The 16,460-nt window shown below is 41.8% G+C and overlaps 1 protein-coding gene across 3 annotated transcripts in view; it reads left to right on the plus strand.

Annotated features, from left to right (window-relative positions):
- The first annotated feature begins 8,287 nt into the window (after nt 1–8,287).
- The window catches only part of KIZ (kizuna centrosomal protein), a 130,143-nt gene continuing 121,970 nt past the window's right edge, over nt 8,288–16,460 (plus strand). For all 3 annotated transcript variants that reach the window (XM_055345482.1, XM_055345490.1, XM_055345473.1), the window contains exon 1: nt 8,288–8,509. In XM_055345482.1, the coding sequence (XP_055201457.1) occupies nt 8,322–8,509 (188 nt within the window). In that variant the 5' untranslated portion in view covers nt 8,288–8,321. The remainder of the gene's footprint in view (nt 8,510–16,460) is intronic.

Consider the following 16,460-nt stretch of genomic DNA (forward strand, 5'->3'; position numbering starts at 1 on the left):
CATCCCTTTGTTTCCAATCCTTCTAGTTAGGAGTACTTGTTGAACCCTGATGAGAAGTGCATCCAAGTGGCAAACAATTATGAAATCCACCAAATGACTTTTGAGAAGAATCTTAGCATTCAAATATTGTTCATGCATGACACCAGCACCCACACAGATTCAGGGCTGCTGCTCACGTCCCACAGTTGCAGAGCAGTCCCTGCCAGACAGAACCAAGTCACCATCCAGTCCTAATGAAAGAAAAGAGTACATACAAGGATTTAGTGCTGCAGATCTATTGCCTCTAAGGATTCCTCTTTGTCAACAAAGGGATAATCCTGAAGGTCTCACGGAAGCACAAATTCAAGGACTTCATGGAAATCATAGGTACGCAAGATCTGTGAGACAAAATGCACCCATCTCATTTAAGAAGTCTATAGCTAGGGATCCCTGGGTGGCGCAGCGGTTTGGCACCTGCCTTTGGCCCAGGGCGCGATCCTGGAGACCCGGGATCGAATCCCACGTCGGGCTCCCGGTGCATGGAGCCTGCTTCTCCCTCTTCCTGTGTCTCTGTCTCTCTCCCTCTCTCTCTGTGTGACTATCATAAATAAATAAAAAAATAAATAAATAAAAAGAAGTCTATAGCTAGGGGGCACCTGGGTGTCTCAGTTGGTTAAGCAACCAACTTCTGATATCAACTCAGGTCTTGATTTCAGGGTCCTGAGTTCAAGTCCCATATTTGGCTGCATGCCCAGCATGGAACCTACCTAAAAAGGAGGTGGAGGAGGAGGAGGAGGACGCCGACGATGATGACGACGATGAAGAAGGAGTCGTCTCTAGCTGGAGTCATTTAAATGCCCTGTTATTCTATTTCTGGCTGTTTAATTTAGCTTTCACAGAGCTTGTGTATTTTAGAAACCCACATAGTAGATGTTGACTTACATGATATGAAATAAAATGAGGAAATCCATGTTTTCACTTTATTTATTGGAATTTGCACTCAATTCTTATTGTTTCAAATTAGCTGTTATAAATGCCTTTGAACAAAATGCTCTCAGTAAGCATGCTCTCCTGTATTAGTCCAGGTTCTCTGGAGAAACAGAACCTATAAAAAAGATAGATAGATAGATAGATAGATAGAGATAGATAGATGATAGATAATCTGGAGAGAGAGCGATGGATGTATTTTAAGGAATTGACATATTTAATCATAGGGGCTAGCAAATCCAGCATCTATAGGCAGGCCTGCAGTTTGGACATTTCAGTAGGAACTGATGCTGCAGTCTTGAATCTAAAAGCAACTTGGAGGCAGGATTCTTTTTTCCAGGACCTCCAGTCTTTTTTCTTAAGGACTTCAGTTGATTGAAAGAGCCCATCCAATTGTGGAGGACAATTCACTTTACTCAAAATTTATTGATTTAAATGTTAATCACATCTTAAAAATACCTTCACAGCAACACCTAGACTGGTATTTGACCAAACAACTAGACACCATGGCCTAGCAAACTTGACACATAAAATTAATGATCACACTGCCTCTCTTGACCACCATCACCTCCCACCAAGGATGGCACCTCACATTCTAGTTCCCACCTTTCTACCTCCTGATAACTTATGACCTCCCCTTGTGCTTATGCATCTTGTCACTTTCTCTCTAGATCTTCATTGTCCGACATAGTAGCCAGTAGATACACATGTATCTGTGTATACTGTAAAAGTTAAATTTTAATTAAAATGAAATGAAATCTAAAATCCAATTCCTCATTTGCACTAGCTGCATATCAATAGTCACATGTAGCTATTGGCTACCATATTGGACAGCACAGAATAGAACCTTTCCATTATTGGTGAAAGTCTCATTTAACAGAGCTACTCTAGATGCTTCTTCCTCAGATATTCACAATCTCAGAATTCCAGGTTTGTAGTCTTCTTGACCATCTGGATGCTCCTGTAAATCCTTTTTGAGAATGTTGTGGAAGGGCACTTGGATGCACTTGTATAATTGTTCAACGGAATGCTGTGTATGAATCAGGCTAAGTAATGCCAGCTGCTAAAACAAACCCCAAAATAGCAATGGCTTAACACAATAAAGGCTTATTTCTTGTCCAAGTCACATCCTCTGCTCTTTGCAGTCATTCCATGTTCTTCCAGAGCCACAGTGTTCTCCACTGGAATCTCTGAATGTAGTGGGCCAACAAACAGAAAATGGGGAAGAGAGTATAGCATATTTGGGGGTCATCCTTAGGAGTGGCTGCATCACTTCCACTCACATTCATTGGCCAGACTGGGCCATATAGACCCATCTAACTGCCAGAAAGCATCAGACATGTAGTGCCAAAGAGGAAAATGAACCGAATGGTGAACACATAGTGCTACATCACAGCATGTAGAAAAATGCATTTATCAGTGAACACTATTCCCCCAAACAATGAAACATGTCTACATAAAAACCCTCCTGCATACATTATAATTTTACACATCTCATACAGAAAAATAAAAAGTATCAGTAGGTATTGATGAATAATAGCAAATAGTGAGTTTCAAGGCCATGTAGAATGGCGGTTAAGAAAGGATGGACTTTAGAATTAGAAAAGGTCTGTGTTTGAATTCTAGCACTACTGCTAGCTGGCCAAGAACATACTGACAACATAATCTTAGGCCAGTTGCTTAAACTTGTGGTGCCTTCAAAAGGACAGTCCTGGACAGTTTAAATGATGCAACAAATGCTTACGCCAGTAAATGCTGTGACAGGAGGGGTTACATAAACACATACATGTGACAGCCTCTTCTCCTATCTTTTTTTTTCACTCCTACGTTCTACTTTTGAGTCCTCTCTTCTTACAAACTGTATTTTCTCATAGCATAGGATGCAATGTCTAATATTTTGGTAGAGTGATGGCAAAATGAAATAATTTTCCACGTTTGGTTTGTTGTAGGTTTAGTTGTACCCCCCTCACAAATTCATATATTGAAGTCCTAACTCCCAAAACCTCAGAATGTGACCTCATTTAGAACTGGGGTCATTGCAGATATAATGAGTTAAGATGAGGTCATACTGGAGGAAGGAGGGTTCTAATCCAACTGACTAGTATCCTTATAAAAGGAGACATTTGGAGACATGCATGCACACGGGGAGGACACAACATGAAAATGAAGTAGAGATCAGGGTGATGCATCTATGAACCAAGGAATGGCAAAGATTGCCAACAAACCACCAGAATCTAGGAGAGAGGCATGAAATAAGTTCTTCACAGCCCTCAGAAGGAGCCAATCCTGCCAACACCTTGATCTCAGACTTACAGCTTCCTGAACTGTGACACAATAAATTTTTGTGGTTTAAGCCACCCAGCGTGGGGTACTTTATTATGGCAGCCCTGGCCAACAAACATAATATCCAAGCAGTTACTGACTCAAATATACAGGATCCATTTGTAAAATGGCATTTAAAAATGTAAAGTTTAAATTGTAAAATTCCAATTTCAACATGTTTCCAAAACCAATTTTCCACTCATAAACCTGTTTTTGAGCTTACAAAATCAGCAGTTTTTCTTTTCTTTTAAGATTTTACTTATTTATTCATGAGAGACACAAAAAGAGGCAGAGACATAGGCAGAGGAAGAAACAGGATCCCTGCGGGGAGCCCAATGCAGGACTCCATCCCAAGACCCCGGGATCACACCCTGAGCCAAAGGCAGATGCTCAACCACTGAGCCACCCAGGTGTCCCAAAAAAGCAGAGTTTTATATGGGTCATCCTAGGATCCATGATTACAGGGATAAAACACTGGCTTTCCTTGCTGTATGTTTAGTGGGGCTCCTGGGAACCCATATTTAGAACTAAATTCACTGATACCACACAGCTGTGGCCCTGGCCAAGTCCCTTACCTACCCTGAATCCTTTTCTTCTTCTAAAAAATAAAGAGGTGACAGATTCTCTCTTTCACCTATGACATTCGGTAGCTTATAGGAAGCCTTGCGGATCCAGGCAGACTTGTAGGCCTGCAGTCCAGGTAAGTGAAAACAGAGCTGCTTATAGAAATCAGCTCTACTAATATAAAGGGATTTAAAAATAATATTGAAAGACCATACTCCAGCAAATTAAATTTCTAAGTAAAGAACACTGAATTTATTAGAAGTGTCAACATTCAGAATACATAATTTTAGCATACTCTAGAAATATTCACTTAGTTTGCTATATTTTATTGTTAATAAAGAAGGTCCTATATCTAGATTTGTCATATGTCATTAATAAATCTGTTATAAAATGCAGATTATAATTATTTTGAATTATCTATTTACTGTTTAATTATATTTAAGTTTAGGTTCCTCTAAAATGGCCTAATAAAAATTTGAGATGCTAAGTGACTGCTTCATCTGCTTACTCTGTGTATTTGCTGAAAATAATTAGTTATATTAATTGAACTTTTTTTTCCTTTAAAAAACATATCTGGGTGAGGCTGAATCTAAATAAAATATGCTAAAAATATGCATTATTTTTGCCAGTGTGGTGGGTAAAATGTAGTTTGCACTAAAATGAGCAAAATAAACCTTTGTACATGACCATAGAATCAATTTGGTATAATGATTTGATATAACAACTAAACACAGAGTATTAGTACTACCCTGAGAACCAGGCAAGAGGACCCCTGCCTTGGCTTCTGTATATTAATAGAGTCTGTTCTGGCCCTTTTCTGGCCATGCTACTCCATAGAAGGGAAGAGGCCCCAGTATATACTTGCCTGGAACTCACATATACACACACACACACCCTTCCTCTTTTTTTTTTTTTAAAGATTTTATTTATTTATTCATGAGAGACACACAGAGAGAAGCAGAGACATAGGCAGAGGGAGAAGTAGGCTCCATGCAGGGAGCCCAATGTGGGACTTGATCCTGGGACTCCAGGATCACGCCATGGGCTAAAGGTAGACACTCAACCGCTGAGCCACCCAGGTGTCCCTATGCACACCTTCCTTAGAACACATTCCAGGTATGTACCACTCTGACATGCTTTGCTCAAAGGGACCCAAGCTCCAAGGCCTCTTTCCTGGATCATTCCTGAAAGGGTGACTATCACTGGTGGGCTCACCATTAGGCTTGTTGTGTGGCTATGAGAGGCTAAGGTGGGGATCAGGATAGTGTGGACTGGGTTGGGGGACACATACATTCCTGTCTGTTAGGAAGCTCCTCACAGTGCTTGTTTGAGCCTCAAGTGGTAGAGGGTAAGTAGGGGAAGAAGTCACAGAACTAAATCCCCCTGTGGCTTTCCAGGTTCTTAGGAAGGCACATTGGTCAAGGTAGGAGGAAAGAACAGTTTATCTACAACTTGTCATTGTGAGTTATAATCATTTCATACTTCAACAGATAGCATGAAGGCCTCCAAGTACTGTAGCCCTGTTCCTGGCAAATAAGAAGAGCAAGCTGAGTAACATCATAATTGTATAATGCCAACCTTTAAGTGGTCCATCTATCTCACTAATGATCAATTTGCTACCTTTAGTCACACCTTGCACATAAGAATAAGTGAAATTAATGGCTGAGAAAAGAAACCAAGTGAAGAATAAGAGACTAAAGAAACTCTATAGTGTAGTTCTTCTTCCTCTACTCTGTGGGTTTGGAATATGTTTTTCTTCAGGAAGCTTATGCCCCAAGATGATGACAGTCATAAAAAGTGATGTTTACTATGTGTGGGGCCCTTTTATAAGCGTTACACACATTAATTAGTCATTATAACAATGGCATAGGTGGGTCCTGCAGTAACAGCCTCCCCATTCTACAAGAGGAAGTCTGGGCATGGAGAGAGTGACTTGCCTGCAGTCACACAGCTAGGTGGAGGAAGAGGAGATTCGAGCCCAGGCAGTCTGGCTCCAGAGGCTCCGCTGAAGGATTCGACAGGGCGTTTGTCCACTGAGTCACTTCTGCGCAAACAAATGTTTGCTTCACAAGCAACTAGTTAGCCACTCTTCCCTCTTCACAACCACATCCTTGGGGCAGCATGGACTTTCCAGCAAGCAGCTGTTCTTTTTTTTTTTTTTTTAATGGGGGAATGTTTTATTAAGAATAAAAAAAAACCCACACAACTTCCTGATAACATTTTAGAGCAAAAATGAATAAAGAAGATGCATATTTCCCATAACAATATCGAAGAAATAACATCAATGAGTCCAGAAAATATCTTTAGGAGAAAACATGGTGTCACTTTGCAGAGTTCTGGGTGAAATCTTTTCTGAATCACCAAATTCAGACATTTGTAAAAACAATTTCAGATTAAGTTGTTAATTTCTGTTTACATCCAGTTTAGAAATTACCATGATGATTTCCCTCCATTTATTAGAAAATGTATTTCAATAAGACAAACTTGACATTCTGGATTGGTAAGTACCCTTTGAAATTCCCAGAGATTAACCTAAAGAAAAACTGCAATATCTGTGTGTGTGTGTGGCGGGGGGCGGGGGGGAGTATATGTGTAGGCGCCCCAGAAGCATGACACCTAGCATGTTGTGGACTTGACCATTTCCATCCAATTCAGCAGAATTGCTGGTTCACCACATCAGCCCAGGAGGAGGACATATCCTCATTTCAACAGACACCTCCTCAGGGTCTTCTGCTGTGGAGGACAAGTCTCCGAGTCCATGAGCTGTCTCATTCCCTATGAGAGTCTTCAGGGGATGGGGATACCTGCAGGTCTTCTTAGAGAACTCTCGAGGGGACATGCACACAAGTTCCCTCACTCTGAATGACACAATAAACTATTGGTCAAAAGAAACACAATTCCCAGACACAGAAGAAACTGATAATTTGTATCTCTAATCTGCCTTCCATATATGAAAACCTACAAAAAAGTGTGATTTGTTCACCAAAATTCCTATTTTCCTTTACTTTCCAGTAAGCATGACATTTCCAAATTTCAATATAGAGTGGAAATACATTATTGAGCCCTTAAATGCCAGTGCAAATGATGAGATGTTACAACTGCACATCTATGATCACACTCAGAGGCATTTGATTGGTCATGCAATAATGAATTTGTCAGTCTCTTCTGTAAGAAATACAATGATAACACAGAGCACCTATAACCTGACATGAAAAACCATTTTGCTAGATTCATGAACTTGGCACTGCTTTCCTGAGGTATAAACCGAGGTCAAAATTGAAGTTGAAGTGACATGAAATCCATGAGTCCACCTCTTATGTGTCAGGAGGTGTCACAAAGGGGGTGGTAGCAAAATCTTCCTGAAACCTTATATTCACTGGGAGGCGGGGCAACTCCCTTTGGAATAAGGGTCCTTGTCAGTTTCCATGTCTTCAGTCTTAATATAGGAGGTAGGGAAGGGAACATAATATAATCAACGTGGTTCAAGTAGGCTGGATGCAGTTATCTCCTGAAAAATAAACATTTAATTCCTTTTGTGCCATTTCCAAGCAACGACCAAATGTGTTCATATTTTTGGGGAGACTTCTCAATCTACATTTTGTGCAAGTAAAACTTTGCACGCTCATACATTATTGTCTCGCAAGCAGCTGTTCTATTGTCACGGCTGAGGACAGAGTATTTTGGGTCGTCTTTTTTTTTTAATTTTTAAAATTTATTTATGATAGAGAGAGAGAGAGAGAGAGGCAGAGACACGGGCAGAGGGAGAAGCAGGCTCCATGCACCGGGAGCCGGACGTGGGATTCGATCCCGGGTCTCCAGGATCGCGCCCTGGGCCAAAGGCAGGCGCCAAACCGCTGCGCCCCCCGGGGATCCCTGGGTTGTCTTCTTTTATGGTGTTTTGTTCTGCTTTTTAAGTGTCGTAGGAAAAAAAAGTTTAGTGCAGTGCCCCGCTCAGAAATCCTGAAGAAGGGAGGCAGAGGTGGTAGGAAGGAGAGGGTGAATCCTGGAACATTGCTGCAGCTTGATGCCACAGGCAAAAATAATCAAGTGAACTGCTCCTACCCAGCGGCGCTCCCCGCAACCGCTCAGCCTCCACCAAGGTCGGGGGCGTAATCGAGACGGGCTTCGGGCTGGGGCCTCAGGGAGGGCCAGGGTCTCTCCCGCGAGAATTCTGAAGGGTGAGGGGAAAGGGAGACGCCAGACTCAGGAGAGAGAAGCCGGGGGAAGCGCGCCCACACCGCCTGCTGCCGCGTCACCCACACACAGGACCTTCCCAGGGCCTCCGAAGCTGCCCGCGCAGCCTCACAGCACGCCCCGCCCCGCCCCGCCCCGCCCCTCCGCGGCGCCTGCCCCGCCCCCGCCCCGCCCCTCCGCGGCGCCTGCCCCGCCCCCGCCCCGCCCCTCCGCGGCGCCTGCCCCGCCCCCGCCCCGCCCCTCCGCGGCGGCCGGCGCCCTGTTTACCGCGGTGCATGGTGGGGCCGTCGCCCCGGACAACCCGGCCCCCCCACCCCGCCCAGATCGCGGCTGCTCCTCGGCGGTGCTGGGGCAGGGGGCGCGGCGTCGGCAGCATGCGTCCGGCCTGCGAGCCTTCAGCGCCTCCGGCGAGCTCCGACTACTACGAGCGGCTGGGCCGCCTCCAGCGCGGGCTGCGGGACAGGTACGTCTCCGGGGGCCGGGGCGGGGGGCGGGCCCGGCCGAGGGTCAGCCGGCGCCCTAACTCCCGGGCCTCGCCACCCACCACCTCCGCCCGCCTCCGCCGTGTTTCTCAGAGCCCGGGTCCGCCCGGGACGCTCCCCGAGCTCCCGGTGTGGCCTAGAGGACAAAGTTCACCAAATACGGTGGTGCCCCGTCGCCCTTACCGGAGGTCTCCCGCCGCAGGACGCGGCCGCGTCACGCAGTGTGCCCAGAAGTGAGAGTGGGAGTTCTCTTGCCTGCCTGTCACCCTCCTCGCGCCTTGTGGATTTCTCTACTTCCCTTCTACATGCCTCCTCCCTCGTCTCTCTCAAGATTGTCATCCCACCCTGACAGCGCCACTGCATCAAGGATGACAGGTCTGGGAACGCAGGCGGGACAGTGTGTGTGTGTGTGACAGAGAGACAGACAGAAAGACAGAAGCATATGCCCTGTTTAAATGCACGAGACATTTTTTGGGGCGGGGGGAACGAGGGCTGGCCGGATTTCCAGCAAGGAGGTGACATTTACAGAAGGAGAAGTCCAGCTTCCAGAGGGTTCATGATACTTTGATTAAGACATGAAAGATGAGAGGAGCCGCTGAAAACATCTAGATCTAAGAGCACAGAGAGAAAATTATAAAGCGATTTACTATAAATAACCACATAAAAGATAAATAGTTGGAACTATTATTCAGCTGCTAAATTAATTGCAGTTGGAAATCTCATTAGTTGACAAGAAAGGAAATAGATATTTGGATCTCTTGATAAACACAGCGTTTAATGAATGTTAAAAGTTACAAAATCATTTCAGTGAAGAGGAGAGCTTTGTGTGTGGCAATTCTAAAATGACAATGATAATTACATATAAGGTAAAGGCAGTAATAGGTGGTTATAAAAAGGAATTACATTCATCTTAGCCTCGATTTAATTCTTGTCAAATATTTATAGAACATCCACAACAGGCCACCATATTTTACCCCTTGATCCTTTTCTATATCCTATTTTCTTTCTGACATACTGCCACTCACCCACTCCAGGGACCTCCTCACCTCCAACTTAAAAAAAACAAAACAAAACAAAACAAAACAACAACAACAAAAAAAACACTTCCTGCAGTGCTTTCCCTATGGCAAGTATTGATCATCCCATTCCCTAATTTATGTTATCTCTATTTTAATAGCACTGTAGATAAATGGCTTGAGTGACTTGCTCCCTGCTTAGAGGGAGAATTCCAGGAGGACAGGAACCATATTTAGCTGTATCTTTAGCTGGTAATGGAGTACCTGAGGTGGAGGAGGAGCTTGACAAATTGTTGAGTGAATAGCAGAAATCCCAAAGTCAACCAGCCAGGACCCAGCAGTTTTGAATGTCATGTATACAACACTGTAGCCACACATTGTCACTGAATCTTGAGGATTTACCAGTCAACCAGGGAAAGTGAAGAGTATGATATTTCAAAAATGGTATTATGTCTGCACATACCTTATAATTAAAGGAGAAGACACTGCTCTGCACATCAGCACACCTAAAGTGCTTTTGCTCTGTTAGAAGAGTAGCTTAGTGTTCCTAGGCCTTTAGTTACTTGTATCTCTTAGCCCAAGTTCTAATTTTAAAATGTTACTGGTTAAAAATAAATAAATAAATAAATAATAAAATGTTACTGGTTTAAATGGCATTCTTTTTGAACTAAGTTCATTGTGAGTTATCATTTTTACTTTCTGTGCTAGGAACACCTGGTGGTTTATAGTCCTTATGGTATAATAACTGTGTAATGATTAGTACTCACTTTATGTTTAACACTTAAAATGTTTTAACTGTTAATCAAGGTGAGGCTGTTTAAATTATATAAGGAATTCAAGTAAAATTTTGTAGCCTATTCATGGTTCTACACTTGGAGGTTTTTAAAAATTGTTAAGTTGGTACAAAACTGTTGCTGTGTGTTTTCATCTTTCATTTAAAAACATATTTTTTTAGAGAGGAAGTGTGGAGGGGCAGAGGGAGAGAGAGAGAAGCCCAAGTAGGCTCCTCGCTGAGCGCAGAGCCTGACATGGGGCTTGATCTCACTACCGTGAGATCATGACCTGAGTGGAAATCAAGAGTCAGATGCCTATCCAACTGAGCCACCCTGGTGCTCCTTATTTTTCATCTTAAAAGTCCACAACTAACTTCTCATGCATAGTAAGTACAGAGGCATATAACTTTGGATGCAGAGAAACTTGGGTTCTGCTCTACAAAGAATTGTGTGACTTTGAGCAGGTTGTTCAGCTTCTCTGAACCTTGGCTGTTCACCAGAAATGAGGAGCACTGAATTACATGTATGGTAAGGCCACAGATTTGTTTTTTCTCTAGTAATGAGCTTCAGACTAAAAGAGTTGAATGTTGTAGTTTTACAAAGAAACAAGTAATGAATATCATTGTTTGTATCCTATTTGAGTGTTCGAATGTACCTGCTTTTTGTTTAGTTTTGTTTTTTAATCACTCTCACTGACCACAAGGTCTCTAAAACTTCAGAGTCATTTTAAAGGCTGCATCCCTGGGTCATCCCAGCCGCTTTATCAGTCCAGAAATTTCCTGGGGGTAGGAGATAAAAACAACCTGCCCTTTTCTGGCTCACTGATGGTCTAATATAGCTGGTCTAATAACTGGGCCTTTCCCTGGTAAGTAGTATATTTCTAGCCCAGTTTGTCTTAGCTGAAGTCACACATAAATGTACTTTTACATTCTTAATTTTTTCCTCTTTGAGTATGGTGTTTTCTCTGCACTCTGGTGAAATCAATCATCAAATCTTAAAGAGCCTGCTGGAGTGACTTTGTTACAGTGTGTGTAGTGCCACATGCATGGTAGAAACATGTGAGTGGAATTGACTCTTATAATTATATAAAAACATCCCTTTAAAAGGCCCATTAACCAGTTTTTTCAATGCCAGTATTGATTCAGAGTGAGATATCATAATAGTCCAGAAATTGATTCTGAGATACTAGCTAAGTGAAGCTGAAGTTGGTATTGAGACAAAAACAGAATAACAAGTGCTTAAAAGGAGAAAAGGGAATCATGTGGCTACACTCTTAAGGACTAGCAGCTGTGTAAACCTTTGAATGGGCGAGGTGAGGGACGCAGGTGACTAAAACCATGGACTATATTATGGGTATACGTCCCAGGGTTGGGTGTTTCAGAGATTCTGAGATAAAGATTTAGTATGTAGGGATTGCAAGGTCATCTTCCCCATAAACCTTTCTCTGGCTTTTTATTGGAGTAAATATCTTGTTTTAAGTCTTAAATTTAAAATAGAAATGAAAGACAGCATTCAGAAGCTCTGCAGCGTGGATGAGGAGCTTGGGAAAAGGGCCTGTGATAAGATTAATGAGATTAGCATCATGTTGTACGCAGTGGAAGGCCAGGAGGTGTTTGTAGTTTTTCACCATCTGAAGCGCCATAATAGGTAAGTGACTGGCAGATGTGTTTATCTACTGAAGACAGAGGAGCAATGAAGAAGTTCTATGTTCATGATTAAAAAGAACTTGCTGCACAGGAGGTGATGGATTCCTAAAAAGACTGTGGTCCTTTTTCACTAGAGGTTGTAGGTGAATTTTTAAAATTATTTTGAATTAAATTCAAGCTTACAAAAAAGTTGCAAGTATAGCAGAAAGACTTTTAGTATTTCCCTCACTCAGATTCCCACTCTTAACATTTCATTATATTTTTTCTGTTTTTGTCTATCTGCCTGTCTAAAATTATTAGTCTTTTCTGAACTATGTGAGAAACTGCAGATAATGATGCCCCATTACTCCTAAAAACTCAAGTGTCTATTTCCAAAAATAAGGATGTTCCCTGACATGGATGCACCCTATGACTCTCCTAGTGTGGAAATCAACACTGATACCAGTCCACAGACTCCAATCACATTTCACTACCTGCCTATTTTGCCAACTGTCCTAAGACTGTTTTTTCTTTTCTTTTCTTTTCTTTTCTTTTCTTTTCTTTTCTTTTCTTTTCTTTTCTTTTCTTTTCTTTTAGATTTATTTATTTATTTATTTATTTATTTATTTATTTATTTATTCATTCATGAGAGAGAGAGAGAGAGAGAGAGAGAGAGAGAGAGAAGGCAGAGACACAGGAGGAGGGAGAAGCAAGCTCCATGCTGGGAGCCCAATGCGGGACTTGATCCCGGGACTCCAGGATTGTGCCCTGGGCCAAAGGCAGGCACTAAACCGCTGAGCCACCCAGGGATCCCCAAGACTCTTTTTTCTTTTCTGGACCAGTATCCCATCTGTGTACTCATTTGTTACATCCTTTCAGTCTCCCCCAGTATGGAGCTATTCCATAGTTGTTTCCTATCTTGTATTCTGACAACTTCATGGAGTCCAACTTCTATTCTAGAGGGTAATCCTCAAGCTGGATCCATCTAATGGTTCCTCATGATAAGACAATGATCACACTTTCTTGGCAGGAATAACACAGAAGTGAAGCAGGATGTCAGGGCACAAGGTCACAGATACACTTAAGGGTCTTTCTGTCTTTGTAATTTAATGATAGATGGCTCACTGTTCATTCTTCATGAACTAAGTATCCTACTAATCATGAAATTTTAGAAGCCACGAAAGTCACTAATAAACAATTCTAACATGGAAGCAATTATGCCATATTTGCTTTTCTTCTAAGTTCACTCTTATTTTTTTAAATTTTAGTTTAGTTTAAATTCAGTTAACATATAATATATTATTAGTTTCGAAGGTAGAGTTCAGTGGTTCATCAGTAGCTTATAACACCCAGTGCTTCTCATCATATCACATGCCCTCCTTAATGTCCATCATCCAATTACCCAGCCCCCCACCCACCTCCTCTTTAGCAACTCTCAGTTTGTTTCCTAGAGTTAAGAATCTCTTATGGTTTATATCCCTCTGATTTCATCTTATTTTATTTTTCCCTCCCTTTCCCTATGGTTCTGTTTCTAAGATTTTATTTACTTATTCATGAGAGACACAGAGAGAGGCAGAGACACAGGCAGAGGAAGAAGTAGGCTCCCCTTGGGGAGCTTCATGTGGGACTCGATCCCAGGACCCTGGGATCACGACCTTAGCCAAAAGGCAGAAACTTAACCACTGAGCCACGCAAGTGCCCCTTTATTGTTCTGTTTTGTTTCTTAAATTCCACAGATGACTGAAATCATATGGTATTTGATCTTCTCTGACTGACTTATTTTGCTTAGCATAATATCTTCCAGTTCCATCTACATCATTGCGATCTCTCTCTCTCTCTCTCTCTCTCTCTCTCTCTCTATATATATATATATATATATATATATATATATATATATATATCATACCTTCTTTATCCATTCATCTGTTGATGGACACTTGGGCTCTTTGCATATTTTAACTATCATGGACATGGCTGCTATAAACATTGGGGTGCAGGTACCTCTTTGAATCTCTGTGTTTGTATCCTTTGGGGTAAATACCTAGTAGTGCTATTAATGAGTCATAGGGCAGCTCTATTTTTAACTTTTTAAGGAACCTCTATATTGTTTTCTAGAGTGGCTGGACCAGTTTGCATTTCCACCAGCAGTGCAAGAGGGTTCCCCTTTCTACAGCCCTGCCAACATCTGTCATTTCCTGACTTATTCATTTTAGCCATTCTGACTGGTGTGAGGTGGTATCTCATTGTGGTTTTGATATGTATTTCCCTGATACCTAGTGATGTTGAGCTTTTTTTTCTTTTTTTTCCATGTGTCTATTGGCCATTTGTATGTCTCCTGTGGAGAAATGTCTGTTCCTGTCTTCTGCCCATTTCTTGACTGGATTGTTTATTTTTTGGGTGTTGAGTTTGATTAAGTTCTTTATAGATCCTGGATACTAGCCCTTTATCTGATAAGACATTCTCAAGTATCATCTCCCATTCTGTAGATTGTCTTTTGGTTTTGTTGATTGTTTCCTTTGCTGTGTAAAAGCTTTTTATCGGATGAAGTCCCAGTAGGTCATTTTTTATTTTGTTTCCCTTGCCTTTAGAGACCTGTTTAGCAAGAAGTTGCTGCAGCTGAGGTCACAGAGTTTGCTACCTATGTTGGCCTCTAGGATTCTAATGGATTCCTATCTCACATTTAGGTCTTTCATCCATTTTGAGTTTATTTTTGTGTATGGTATAAGTACCTCATACAGGAATTCAGCAAAGTGACAGGATATAAAATCAATGCACAGAAACCTGTTGCATTTCTATACATTAACAATGAGACAGAAGAAAGAGAAAATAAGGAATTGATCCCATTTATACAATTGCACCGAGAACCATAAGATACCTAGGAATAAATCCAAAGAGCTAAAGGATCTGTACTCTGAAAACTGTAGAACACTTATGAAAGAAATTGAGGAAGATACAAAGAAATGGAAAAACAAGGGGCAGGGCAAGATGGTGGAGGAGTAGGGTCCCCAAGTCACCGGTCCCCACCAACTTACCTAGATAACTTTCAAATCATCCTGAAAATCTGGGAATTCGACCTGATATTTAAAGAGAGAACAGCTGGAACTCTACAGAGAGAAGAGTTTGTGCTTCTATCAAGTACAACTCGTTTTTAGCCACTCTGCGCTAAGCAAAATGACTAGAAAGAAGAACTCCCCACAAAAGAAAGAATCAGAAACAGTACTCTCTCCCATACAGTTACAGAATTTGGATTACATTTCAATGTCAGAATGCTAATTCAGAAGCACCATTATAAAGCTACTTGTGGCTCTGGATAAAAGCATAAAGGATTCAAGAGACTTCATGACTGCAGAATTTAGATGTAAATCAGGCTGAAATTAAAAACCGATTAAATGAGATGCAATCCAAACTGGAGGTCCTAACGACAGGGTTATTAAGGATAGAGGGTACATTCCTCAGCATCTTAAAAGCCATCTATGAAAAGCCCACAGCAAATATCATTCTCAATGGGGAAATACTGGGAGCCTTTCCCCTAAGATCAGGAACACGGCAGGGATGTCCACTCTCACTACTGCTATTCAACATAGTACTAGAAGTCCTAGCCTCAGCAATCAGGCAACAAAAAGAAATAAAGGCATTCAAATTGGGAAAGAAGAAGTCAGACTCTCCTTCTTCACAGATGACATGATACTGTACCTACAAAACCCAAAAGCCTCCACCCCAAGATTGCTAGAACTCATACAGCAATTCGGCAGTGTGGCAGGATACAAAATCAATGCTCAGAAATCAGTGGCATTTGTCTACACTAACAGTGAGGCTGAAGAAAGAGAAATTAAGGAGTCAATCCCATTTACAATTGCACCCAAAAGCATAAGATACCTAGGAATAAACCTAACCAAAGAGGTAAAGGATCTATACCCTAAAAACTACAGAACACTTCTGAAAGAAATTGAGGAAGACACAAAGAGATGGAAAAATATTCCATGCTCATGGGTTGGAAGAATTAATATTGTGAAAATGTCAATGCTACCCAGGGCAATTTACACGTTTAATGCAATCCCTATCAAAATACCATGGACTTTCTTCAGAGAGTTGGAACAAATAATATTTGTGTGTAATCAGAAAAGACCCTGAATAGCCAGGGGAATATTGAACAAGAAAACCAGAGCTGGGGGCATCACAATGCCGGATTTTAAGTTAGGCATGAATGGAAAATGTATGGGAGAGAGTACTGTTTCTGATTCTTTCTTTTGTGGGGAGTTCTTCTTTCTAGTCATTTTGCTTAGCGCAGAGTGGCTAAAAACGAGTTGTACTTGATAGAAGCACAAACTCTTCTCTCTGTAGAGTTCCAGCTGTTCTCTCTTTAAATATCAGGTCGAATTCCCAGATTTTCAGGATGATTTGAAAGTTATCTAGGTAAGTTGGTGGGGACCGGTGACTTGGGGACCCTACTCCTCCACCATCTTGCCCTGCCCCTTGTTTTTCCATTTCTTTGTATCTTCCTCAATTTCTTTCATAAGT

The sequence above is a fragment of the Nyctereutes procyonoides genome, unplaced genomic scaffold (assembly GCF_905146905.1).
Source record: "Nyctereutes procyonoides isolate TBG_1078 unplaced genomic scaffold, NYPRO_anot_genome, whole genome shotgun sequence".
NCBI classification, from domain to species: Eukaryota; Metazoa; Chordata; class Mammalia; order Carnivora; family Canidae; genus Nyctereutes; species Nyctereutes procyonoides.